Source organism: Rana temporaria, chromosome 2 (genome assembly GCF_905171775.1).
Source record: "Rana temporaria chromosome 2, aRanTem1.1, whole genome shotgun sequence".
In the NCBI taxonomy this organism is placed as follows: domain Eukaryota; kingdom Metazoa; phylum Chordata; class Amphibia; order Anura; family Ranidae; genus Rana; species Rana temporaria.
The window spans coordinates 11,472,646-11,485,571 of record NC_053490.1 but is presented as its reverse complement, the minus strand read 5'-3'; the positions used below and the strand labels follow the sequence as shown (position 1 = coordinate 11,485,571).

Below are 12,926 nucleotides of genomic sequence, written 5' to 3'. Positions count from 1 at the left end.
TTTTCCCGCTGCACTGGGCGCACGAAAAAAACGCTTAGGGGTAGTAAAAGTAGGACCTTGCTTGCGGCGAGGTTCCTTACCCTTCCCAGACTGTGGGAGCAACGTGCTCTTACCACCTGTGGCATCCTTAATGATGTCATCCAGGGACGCCCCAAAAAGCCGTTCGCCCTTAAAGGGCAAATCCACCAAGGCCTTTTTTGAGGACTGGTCAGCCGACCAGCATTTCAGCCACACAAGGCGGCGCAGAACCACTGCGTAGACGGAAGCCCTGGAAAGCAAAGGTATCGAATCCATGGCCGCCTCGCAGAGAAACTTTTGACCCTGAACCAACTGTTCAGCCAGGTCCCTAGAGGACTCGGAAGCACCTTGGATTTCCAGCTCCTGCAGCAGGAGCTTCGCCCTTTCAGTTAGCGTCTGTGCAACCAGGGCTCCGGCCAGAGCCGGCCTCACCGCCGAACCCACTACCGAGAACAGGGAGCGGGCCACGGCCTCCACTCTCCTATCAGCGGGGTCCTTGAAAGCAGGAGCCCCCTCCACAGGCAACGTAGTAGCCTTGCTCAGTCTGGACACAGGAGGGTCCACTGACGGAGGAGAGACCCACTTTTTCAAGAAGTCCTCCTCAAGGGGGTAACGGGTAGCAAAGCTTTTAGGAACAGTAAAAACTTTTTGCGGTGTATCCCATTCCTTATACAACATATTGTCCAAATAAGGAACACAGGGGAATACTTTAGCGGTACGCGGTGTTTTGCGGAATCCAAAAGGGACTGACACCGCCGGTGTCTCCGCCACATCCTCTAATTTTAGAGTCTCACGCACCGCAGTAATAAGAGCTCCAACAAATTCTTTGTCAGCCGACTCCGCAGCAGAGTCATCCTCGCTGTCCATGTGGGTTAAGCCCGCATCCTCTGACATGACAGAACCAGAAGCAGCAATAGCATTGTCAGATTCTGCGTCAGATAAGTCCCCAGAAGCAGGTTCGGGGGGGGGGGGGGGCGCTTTTTACCCCCCAACCGAGCACTGGCTGCTTCAAACCTGGTGAGAAAGGACTTCAGGACAGCCGACACCGCCTCAACAGATGTGGCAGGGGAAGGGGCGTTAAGGGTCAACTCCGACATCGTGAGGAATGAGGGGCCCGATTCAGGCTCCATAGTGTAGCTGCCGTGTCACCCCCACTGCCAAGGGCAGGAAAAAAGTCCCCCACAGGTCACCTCCCGGCCGCTAGAAAAACAGTATGGGGTCCCTTGGACTCACCACCCCCCTGGTACAGCGCGGTCTGTGAAGGACAAGTGTGTGCTGAGAAGAAGCTGCCGCGCTGCGTCTGTCCCCTCAGAGGATTTGCGGTCTTTTTTCCCCCTCGCCAAAACGGCCACCAGAGGCCGAACTAGAGCTGAAAACAGCGCTGGCCACAAGAAAATGGCCGCCGAACAATGCAATCGCGGCTCCGGCAAAATGGCCGCCGTGGCGCAGATTTAAAAAGACAGTGTACCCAAACTGTCAGCACACAAAATACAGCACACAGCACACAGAAAAACGTCCAGAATGTCCACCACAGTCCCCTGCAGTGACACAAAACAGCCCCCGCCATACCACGGGTCCAGTGAAAATGAGCCCCAGAGAAAAAAAAAACCCCGTACAGCCGTCACCAAAAGGGGGAAGGAGGGAGAGGAATAAGGGAGAGAGGAAAACAGGGAAAAACTCTCAATCGACCTCCCAAGGGAAAATTCCAGCCAGACCACTTACCTGAGTAAGGGGCCACTACTTACCTGTCCTGCGACTACCCGGCTGGAGGTATCCCAGACAGAACCAACGTCCGCGAACGGCATGGCTGTCGGCCAGACACACTGTGACAAAGCCATAAAAGACCGGTCATATGCGTGCCCTAGAACCGAAGTTCCCGGCCGCCCCTGGAGTAACGGGGCCTGTCGTGGACGTCCCAAAGCTGAGCTGAGGGCCGGCACACGCTCGAAGGCCGAACCTGGGGGGACTACAAGGGTCGAGGACCCAGCCTGTCACCCAGTCGGCTGTTGATAGAAGAATCGCAGGATTCAAAAATGCAGGAACAAAATAAATAATAAAAAGCGAGAAAAATCGCAAGAAAACTCCAGAGTCCAGGACTCCAGAGAGAGCCTGACTCTCCTGTCGGTTAGGCAGAAAACAAACTGAAGCTGCTAGAGCAGGGTGTGGGTTATGCCTGGGGGAGCCACGCCCCCTGGGAGGAGCGGCATGAAGGAAAGTTTTTAACACCTTAAGTGCTGTAGAATTCTGCCTAAATCACCTGGTAGGAAGAAGCATAACCCTAAGGTCAATGAAGGCTGTGTCCGTCTATGAACGAAAGAGAAAAGCAGAACACAGTGAAAGCACCAGAACCTGCAGCCCCCCCCCCCCCCAGCACACACGGCATCATAAAGGACAAGAAAAAATAGCACCCACAGCAGCACAGCTCCCGGTAGTAACGAAGCCCCCCAGGCAGACCCCCCACCTCACGGCCGCCACCCAGAATGCGGGGAAGGAGGGAGAGGGAGGGAGAGGGAGGGAGAGGAAGGGAGAGAGGAAAGCAGTGCGGACCCTCGATCGACCTCCCCAGGAATGCACCAGCCAAACCACCCTGCCAAGGCAAGGGGAGGGAGAGAGAGAGAGAGAGAGAGAGAGAGAGAGAGAGAGAGAGAGAGAGAGAGAGAGACACACTTGTAAAGCGCAACACATGCGAACTGAATCGCCTCTGGGCACTGTATCCATTTCATGGGTAAGGAACCCCTTGACTTCAGAAGAGGTGGGTTTTAATCTTACTCCTGAAAGGCCAAGTGGTCCGACTCCAGTCGGATGGTAGTTGGTAGCGCATTCCACAGGCGAGGTCCCTGGACTGCAAATCTTCGATCTCCTTTTGACTTGTATCTGGCTTTGGGTATCTGGAGGAGGTTTTGATTGGTGGATCGCAGAATGCGATTGGGGTTATGGGCTTTTATTTTTTCGCATAGATATTGGGGGGCGTTTCCTTGAATACACTTATGTATTAGGCAGAGTGCCTTGAAAGTGATTCTGTCTTTTACTGGCAACCAATGAAGGGATCTCAGTGAAGGCGAGATTGATTCCCATGTTTTTTTCCCAGTCACAAGTCGAGCGGCCGTATTTTGAACGACTTGCAGACGAGTGATTTGGTATTTGGGGAGTCCTAGATAGAGGGCATTTGTGTAGTAGAGTCTGGAATTGATGATTGTTCCCACCACGACTGCAATGTCCTCTTTCGGGATAAAGGGCGTGAGTCTGCGTAGTAGGCGCAGCAGATGGTGGGATCCGCTGACTACTGACCCTATTTGTGCATCCATTGTCATGTAGGTATCGAAAATGACTCCGAGACTTTTGACTTTGGTGCTAGGGGTGATAGTTTTACCCAGAATGTGTGGGGGAGTCCATGTTGACGCGGGGTGATTTTTACGGTTAGCGTGAAACAGGAGAAGTTCTGTTTTCGAACCATTGAGTTTAAGATAACTGTTTGTCATCCAGTTATCTATTAGAGTGAGGCATTTCTCTAGTCCAAGAGAATGATCCTTTTTGTTGCAGATGCGGAAATACAGTTGTGTGTCGTCTGCATAGGAGTGGTAAAGTAACTTCTGGTTACTGATGATTTCAAAGAGAGGGCGAAGATAGATATTAAACAATACGGGCGATAAGGGAGATCCCTGAGGGACTCCGCACGACACCGTACGTTTTTCAGAAGTGAAAGACCCCAGTTTCACTATTTGTGATCGGTTTTCCAAGAAGGAGGAGAACCAGGGTAAAACACCTTCAGCGACTCCGGCTACTTCAGCTAGCCTAGCCAGTAGCCGTGGTCTACAGTGTCAAAAGCCGCGCTTAGGTCCAGCAGTATCAGGAGACAAGATTCTCCTTCGTCTGCGGCCTCCAGAGCGTCATCCCATATTTTGAGCAGTGCCGTTTCTGTTCCGTGACCCGGACGGAAGCCTGATTGAAACGGGTCGAGTAATTTATGGGTGTCTAAATGCAGTTGCAGCTGTTGTACAACTACTTTCTCCATTACCTTGGAGAAGGCATTTAGAGCTGTTATGGGCCTCCGGTTGTTTGGGTCTTTGGGGTCGAGGGTAGTTTTTTTTAGAATTGGTTTTATTGTACCTTGTTTTAGCAAGGTGGGCACCATGCCCTCCTTGAATGATTGGTTTATGAGCTGCGTGATAGCTGGTGCCAGTATATCGGCACTTTCTTTCAGCAGTTTAGTGGGGATGATATCATTGGGTGCTGTGCTATTACGCAGAGTCCCAATGATGTTTTTAGTGGCATCGATGGAAATGGGTTTTAGAGTGAATTTTGGTGATTGCGGCGGATTTATGTGAGTATTAGGTTTGTGATTTGGGGGGGGAGTTGGTGACGGTTCCATTTTGCTGAATACTTTCACGGATTTTTTCAATTTTATTAATGAAATAATCAGATAATTCGTTGCAAAATTCTTGTGAATCAGAATTGGGGGCCTCTAAACAAGCTGGATTCATAGTCTGAGTGACCAGCTTGAAGAGTTCTCCGGGGCGGTTAAGGGCATTTGCGATGATGTTGGAGAAATGATTTTTTTTGGCCGTGAAGATTTCTTTGTGATATTTCTTTGTTATTATCTTGTAAATGGTGTGGTTTTTATCTGAAGAGCACCTTTTCCACGCAGCTTCTGCTCTTCTACGCTCTTGCTTTAGCAACGTCAGCTGGTCATTAAACCAGCTGGAGTTGTTTTTCCGGATGCAAGTTTTGCGTTTTGGTGCAACTAAGTCAGCTGACTGTAGTAGCGCCTTGTTGATGGCGTCAAGTGTTTCTGTGGCTGTTTGTTTTTGTTGGGTTGTTTTTATTTTGTTCCCTAGTGTTGTTGTTTTGAAGAGTTCCGAGTGGAGCTTCTTCTGAGATCTAGTCCAGTGAGTTGTCACCGGTTTTGTCGTTTTTTTTGGGCTGGCATTTTTGGTGATTGTGAATTTGATGGCATGGTGATCGGTCCATGGTTGCGGCTCATTTCCCAGGACGTCAATTTCCAAATCTTGTTTGAAAATGAGATCAAGCGTATGGCCTGAGGCATGAGTGGGGCCTTGTATTAGTTGCTGCAGACCCAATTCTTCCAGATGGTCGATGCAGGCGTCGGCTACGGGGTCCAGCGAGGAGTTGGCCCAGAAATTGAAATCCCCAAGCATCAAAAGGTGTTTGATGTTTAGGGTATATGTGGAGATGAATTACGTCAATGACGTGAGAAGGTGCGGTTTTGGGCCTGGTGGTCTATAGCAAAGTAGCATATGGACCGTATCTTGGGGATTTGTTTGCAGCTGCAGAGTGAGGGTTTCCATGAATGGAAGCGAGTTTTGAAGGACTGGTTTGGTGATCGAGAGGTGAGTCTTATGGATCACCGCCAGGCCCCCCCTCTTTGCCCCACTCTGTTTTGCATTTGAATGCGATAATTTGCTGGCACCAATTCTGTTAGAATGGTGTTGCAGTCGGCTGTCAGCCAGCTTTCTGTGATGAAGAGGCAGTCTAGATCGTGTTGAAGGATGAAATCATAGATTTCTTGTCAGTGTTTTACTGCCGATCTTGTGTTGACCAAAGCGCATATTATGCGCTTGGGCTGGGGTACCTGCGCATAGTTTTTTAACTGTTGATCGTCGATTGATTCTCAACAGTCGCTCATTCCTTAGAGCTTTTTGGTGACAACTGGGAGTATAGAGGCAAATGGTTTTAGTTCCCGGATGGTTTCTGCAGAGTATTTTAGGTAACCCATGTTACTACTTACCCATCCTGCTACCACCGGCTGGAGGCATTCCAGACAGACCCAACGTCCGCAGCAGACACGGCATGGCCGTCGACACAGCATACTGTGACTCAGCCATAGAGACCGGTCATATGTGTGACCTGTAGCATAAAGCTCACCGGCCACCCCTGGAGCAACGGGGGCGCGTCGTGGACAGCCCAGCGTGTAGCTAAAGGCCAGCACACGCTCGATGGCTGAACATGGGGGGACTACAAGGATCGAAGATCCAGCCTGTCACCCAGTCGGCAGTTGATTGTAGATCCCAGGATCCAAAAATTCAGGAAAAATAAAATAAGAGCGACAAAATCGCAGAAAAAAAACCTCCAGAGCACATGGGCCCAGAGGAGCCATGTCTTCTCCTAACGCTAGGCAGAAAAAAACTGGGGCTGCATGATGCAGAGAGTGGGATGTACCCGGGGGACCCGCCCCCTGGGAGGTGCTGTACTGAGAGAAGTGTTAGAACACTTGAAGTGCTGTTATTTCTGCCTAGTCTCTCCTGAAAGGAAGGATATACATCCATACTGTCCCTGGTTTTACTGAGGCTGGCAACTCTGATGCGACCCCCTAGTGGCATGGGGCCCTCGGGTAGTGCTCGAATGGCCAGTCCGCCCCTGTTTGGGATCAAGGCCGCAGGTGTGCCACCATAGGAAGCTGGTTCCTAGGTGGCACACCTCAAAAAGAGGAGAGGCCTGGAGCACTGGCAGGGAACACCAAAAGGAGGATGATGGGGGCTGCTCTGTGCAAAACCAGCACAGGCAAGTATAACATGTTCTTTAAAAAAAAGAAAAATTGGACTTTACAAGCACTTCAAATCTCATACTGCAGATATACAATAGGCACAGAAGAGCCTAGGCGCACACACATATTAGTAAGTGAACTCCTATTTCTTCCAGGACAAATTCCAAGCAAAACGTACATTATTCAGGGAATTTTCAGGCACAAAGAACATTTCTAAATTTTCTCTACACCATAGAAGTTTTCACTTTTTTAGTTTTGTTACAGACACAATCTACCTGGATATAAATAATGAAATGAGGAGCATGCAAAGGGCCTACAGCTAGATAGAAATCAATAGAGAACAGATCGCATAGCCCGCTACAAGCCAGAAATCATTATGTGCAATTATCACAAAGAACAACCCATAAACTCTATAATACAAATGCTGTAACAAAGCAAAAAAAGCATTCCTGACAGAGACCTCTAATGTGATTGTATCAAATAGTAAATGCAGTGTGCAGAAATATGTCTCAATGTATAAAAAAAAGCTTCAACAGTTAACTAAACCCTACTGCTGACTACATGCCTTGTACAAAGTGCTGAGGAGATCGCCCAATCAGGATCCAAGGCCCAAAGGATCATTACAGGCCCCATGACCAGGTACGGCTACCGAAGTTTTACTGAAGTTGCACCGATCCGAAAGCAGGAGCAAAGGGCGATTTCTCCATAAGGGAGAGCAGGCCCCACGCCGCCCCCTCACAGACCAGGCCCCCCCCCCCCCCATCGCTTCCTCACACACTAGCCCCCCCCCACCATCGCTCCCTCACACACCAGGCCCCCCCCCCCCCCCATCGCTCCCTCACAGACCAGGCCCCCCCCGTCGCTCCCTCACAGACCAGACCCCCCCCGTCGCTCCCTCACAGACCAGACCCCCCGTCGCTCCCTCACAGACCAGGCCTCCCGTCGCTCCCTCACAGACCAGGCCTCCCGTCGCTCCCTCACAGACCAGGCCTCCCGTCGCTCCCTCACAGACCAGCCCCCCCCCCCCCGCTCCCTCACAGACCAGGCTCCCCCCCCCCCCGCTCCCTCACAGACCAGGCCTCCCGTCGCTCCCTCACAGACCAGGCCCCCCCGTCGCTCCCTCACAGACCAGGCCCCCCCCCCCCCCCCGTCGCTCCCTCACAGACCAGGCCCCCCCGTCGCTCCCTCACAGACCAGGCCCCCCCCCCCCCCCCCGTCGCTCCCTCACAGACCAGACCCCCCGTCGCTCCCTCACAGACCAGGCCTCCCGTCGCTCCCTCACAGACCAGGCCCCCCCCCGCTCCCTCACAGACCAGGCCTCCCGTCGCTCCCTCACAGACCAGGCTCCCCCCCCGTCGCTCCCTCACAGATCAGGGCCCCCCCCCCGTCGCTCCCTCACAGACCAGGGCCCCCCCCCGTCGCTCCCTTACAGACCAGGGCCCCCCCCCGTCGCTCCCTCACAGACCAGGCCTCCCGTCGCTCCCTCACACACCAGGCCCCCCCCCGTCGCTCCCTTACAGACCAGGCCCCCCCCTCTCAGACCAGGCCCCCGTCGCTTCCTCACACACCAGGCTCCCCCCGTCGCTCCCTCACAGACCAGCCCCCCCCCCGTCGCTCCCTCACAGACCAGGCCCCCCCCCCCCGTCGCTCCCTCACAGACCAGGCCCCCCCCCCCGTCGCTCCCTCACAGATCAGGCCCCCCCCCCCGTCGCTCCCTCACAGATCAGGCCCCCCCCCCGTCGCTCCCTCACAGACCAGACCCCCCGTCGCTCCCTCACAGACCAGGCCTCCCGTCGCTCCCTCACAGACCAGGCCCCCCCCCCCCGCTCCCTCACAGACCAGGCCTCCCGTCGCTCCCTCACACACCAGGCCCCCCCCCCCCCCCGTCGCTCCCTTACAGACCAGGCCCCCGTCGCTTCCTCACACACCAGGCTCCCCCCGTCGCTCCCTCACACACCAGGCCCCCCCCGTCGCTCCCTCACAGACCAGGCCCCCCCCCCGTCGCTCCCTCACAGACCAGGCCCCCCCCCCCCCCCGTCGCTCCCTCACAGACCAGACCCCCCCCCCGTCGCTCCCTCACAGACCAGACCCCCCGTCGCTCCCTCACAGACCAGGCCTCCCGTCGCTCCCTCACAGACCAGGCCCCCCCCGCTCCCTCACAGACCAGGCCTCCCGTCGCTCCCTCACAGACCAGGCCCCCCCCCCGTCGCTCCCTCACAGACCAGGCCCCCCCCCCCCCGTCGCTCCCTCACAGACCAGGCCCCCCCCCCCGTCGCTCCCTCACAGACCAGGCCCCCCCCCGTCGCTCCCTCACAGACCAGGCCCCCCCCCTCGTCGCTCCCTCACAGACCAGGCCTCCCGTCGCTCCCTCACAGACCAGGCCCCCCGTCGCTCCCTCACAGACCAGGCCCCCCCCCCGCTCCCTCACAGACCAGGCCCCCCCCCGCTCCCTCACAGACCAGGCCCCCCACCGCTCCCTCACAGACCAGGCCTCCCGTCGCTCCCTCACAGACCAGGCCCGCCGTCGCTCCCTCACAGACCAGGCCCCCCCCCCCCCCGTCGCTCCCTCACAGACCAGGCCCCTCCTGCTCCCTCACAGACCAGGCCCCCCACCCGTCGCTCCCTCATAGACCAGCCCCCCCCCCGTCGCTCCCTCACAGACCAGGCCCCCCCCTGCTGAACTGGGGAGCAAGGCAAGAATTACACCTTATTCCTCTACTTCTACAAAAAGCAGCATTTAATGCAAGGGCATGGTTTGTTCTTGTGCCCCTGTTGGAAGACCCTTTCAGCGGACGGTGGCATGAACATTTTACACAGCACAGGTATTTGCACTCAAAAGCACCAAAAATTAACTAACATTCGGAGTCCCCCCCCTGGTACTCGTTACATTGTGAAATACCTGTGGAAACAGACGGCTCTCAGGTCCTCCATGTAACCCCTTGTGATCTCCTCCAGGGGGTCTCTGTTCAGTGGGCTGGTATCTGCCAGGTTCTCACGCCAGGAATCGGCCCAGGGTGTCGGATCTTCTTCCACACATTTCAGGATCTCTTTATCATGAGGAGAGGTGATTTGAGCCCCGTTCTCCCAATACACCTGTATGGAGGGAGAAACAAGGTGTGTTCTACCAAACCGACAATATGGAACAACCACACCTGTTTAACCACTTGACCTCCAGAAGATTTTACCCCCCTTTATGATCAAGGCATTTTTTGCCATTTAGCACTGCGCTACTTGAAAAACTCGGCTTATACTCGAGTATAGACGATATATTGATTGCATGCAAAGTTGTGTTTATATGAATATTTCTGGGGAGGGGTCCGTAGCTTTCATCAGATTCTTAAAAATGCATTTAAAGCGGAGGTTCACCCTAAAAAACATATATGTACCATCCCATCCAGCATACTTGCGTCAGCTACAGTATGCTTTTTTTTTTTTGCGCTGTACTTACCGTTTAATCCTTCAGTTTCTTTTCCGACTCCCGTGGGGAGTAGGCGTTCCTATGAAGAGGGGAACATGATTGATGTCCGGCTATGGCGCGTCACGCGTTCCGAAAATAGCCGGACTAGGTCTCTGCATTTCAGGGCACTATACGGCGCCTGCGCACGGACTAGGAGCTGACTGCGCAGGCGCCGTATACAGCCGAGTCCTATTTCGGCTATTTTCGGAACGCGTGACGCGCCATAGCCGGACGTCAATCATGTTCCCCTCTTCATAGGAACGCCTACTTCCCGCGGGAGTCTGGAAAGAAACTGAGGGATTAAACGGTAAATACAGCGCAAAAAAAAAAAACATACTGTAGCTGACGCAAGTATGCTGGAAGGGATGGTACAGAATTCTTTTAGGGTGAACCTCCGCTTTAATATGCCAACCTGCACTGAGTATACTGTACTTGTTTATCACTTTGAGCTGCAGTAATCACACCGGTAAATCTCATGAGATCAGCAGTCACAGGCACCTTACATGAACTGTAGCTCATTGATTATATATCTCTACCTTGTACCCGTTGTCTTCCTTGCGGTTGTGCGAGGCTGTGATCATCACGCCAGCGATAGCTCTGAGTTTCTGAACGGCGTACGGCTGGAAAAAAAACAAGATACCAATTTTATTACAGAAATCAGATCCCGATTCTCGTCTAACAGAGTAACACCACAATCACATAATAAAGTTAAATGGAAATTTTTGTAGGTGAACATCACTACCATACACAGACTTGCCAGCCATCACTACCGCGTTTCCCCGAAAATAAGTCCTAGCGTTATTTTCCAGGAGCGCTCCAATATAAGCCCTACCCTGAAAATAAGCCCTAGTTTAAAATCCTATAATCCACTCTATTACAGTATTATATAATGTACAATGTGTGCGTTTCTGTAATATAATTGCGGGGAAGAGAAGCGTACTATAGGCGCACAGAGCGGCGCTATAACGAAGGTAGTTGGCACAATTATATTACAGAAACACACACATTGTACATTATATCAGGGTTTGACAAATTTGCTTGGAATCTAGGAGCCAGCTAAAAAAGTTAGGAGCCAGAAAACGCACCCCGTCCCGACGAGCTCGCGCGCAGAAGCGAACACATACGTGTGCAGCGCCCGCATATGTAAACGGTGTTCAAACCGCACACGTGAGGTATCGCCGCGATTGGTAGAGCGCGAGCAATAATTCTAGCCCTAGACCTCCTCTAACTCAAAACATGCAACCTGTAGATTTTTTTTTAAACGTCGCCTATGAAGATTTTAAAGGGTAAAAGTTTGTCGGCATTCCACGAGCGGACGCAATTTTGAAGCGTGACATGTTGGGTATGAATTTACTCGGCGTAACATTATCCTTCATAATATTAAAAAAAATGGGGATAACTTTACTGTTGTCTTATTTTTTAGTTAAAAAAGTGTAATTTTTTCCCAAAAAAGTGCGCTTGTAAGACCGCTGCGCAAATACGGCATGACAGAAAGTATTGCAACGATCGCCATTTTATTCTCTAGGGTGTTAGGATAAAAAATATATATAATGTTTGGGGGTTCTAATTAGAGGGAAGAAGATGGCAGTGAAAATAGTGAAAAATTACATTAGAATTGCCATTTAACTTGTAATGCTTAACTTGTAATACCAACGGCTCACCACCAGATGGCGCCACCTTCTAAGCCAAGTCGCCAGGACACTATTTCTAGTCGCCATGGCGACCTGGATTTGTCGAGCCCTGCATGATATAATACTGTAATATAGGGTTTTACAAGCATTTTAACTCGGTTCACACTGGAGATTCCTGACAGGCAGGGAGGGAGAGGGGGAGAGAAGACAGCACATTACATGGTAAGACCTACCCCGAAAATAAGCCCTACTGTGTCTTTTACCAAAATTAATATAAGACCCGGGCTTATTTTCAGGGAAATCTATAGGGAAAGGACTACAATTTATCCTTATTCAGAGAAATATTCCACCATCAGCCAGTTGCTATGAAATAAAAGCATCCACATATCATATCTGTAATCTTCTCTTGTTGAGCCTCCATGATTAAAAGAACCGATATCCAATAAATGAAAAGGGGTGGGGGGGGGGGCAGAGACAGGGCCGGGCAGGAAAGCGCTAGATGATGCTGGATGTCCTTCACCTAGGAGGGCTTTATTTGACCTGCTGCAGCTTCCAATGCACATGGTGAGAAGCTCACAGTGTGCAGTGATATCAGAATAAAACATTTCAGTTCAGGAGATGAGCCGGTACAACTGAGCAAGACTGAAGGGAAGGCTGGAGGTCAGACAGAATTGTGGGGGTGGTCTTACTTAAGTAGGAGCGTACAGCAGGGTTTGACAAATTTGCTTGGAATCTAGGAGCCAGAAAACGCGCCCCATCCCGCCGAGCTTGCGCGCAGAAGCGAACACATACGTGAGTAGCGCCTGCATATGTAAACGGTATTCAAACCACACGTGAGGCATCGCCGCGATCGTTAGAGCGAGAGCAATAATTCTAGCTCCGGACCTCCTCTAACTCAAAACATGCAACCTGTCGCCTATGGAGATATTAAAGGGTAAAAGTTTGTCGCCATTCCACGAGTGGACGCAATTTTAAAGCGTGACATGTTGGGTATCAATTTAATCGGCGTAACATTATCTTTCACAATATAAAAAAAAAATTGGGATAACTTTACTGTTGTCTTATTTTTTAATTAAAAAAGGTGTATTTTTTCCCAAAAAAAGTGCGCTCGTAAGATCGCTGAGCAAATTAGGTGTGACAGAAAGCGGCGGGGGAGGTGGGGGCGCACGAGACACAGGATCCTGCGGCCTCAATTACCGGCGGGCGCCAGGTCTCAATTACCGGCGGAATGCACAGGTTCCAAAGGGACTGAATGAGGAAAAGATGGACGCTTCCAAGGACTTAAAGCGGATCTCCCACGCAAAAACTTTTATTTTTA

The 12,926-nt window shown here is 52.0% G+C and overlaps 1 protein-coding gene across 1 annotated transcript in view; it reads right to left on the bottom strand.

Annotated features, from left to right (window-relative positions):
• Nucleotides 1-12,926, bottom strand: part of PGM2L1 (phosphoglucomutase 2 like 1) — a 153,005-nt gene that overhangs the window by 53,242 nt on the left and 86,837 nt on the right. Inside the window, exons 5-6 of the mRNA XM_040339842.1 lie at nucleotides 10,514-10,597; nucleotides 9,420-9,613 (exon numbers count right to left, since the gene is read on the bottom strand). Coding sequence (XP_040195776.1) covers nucleotides 9,420-9,613; nucleotides 10,514-10,597 — 278 coding nt within the window. The remainder of the gene's footprint in view (nucleotides 1-9,419; nucleotides 9,614-10,513; nucleotides 10,598-12,926) is intronic.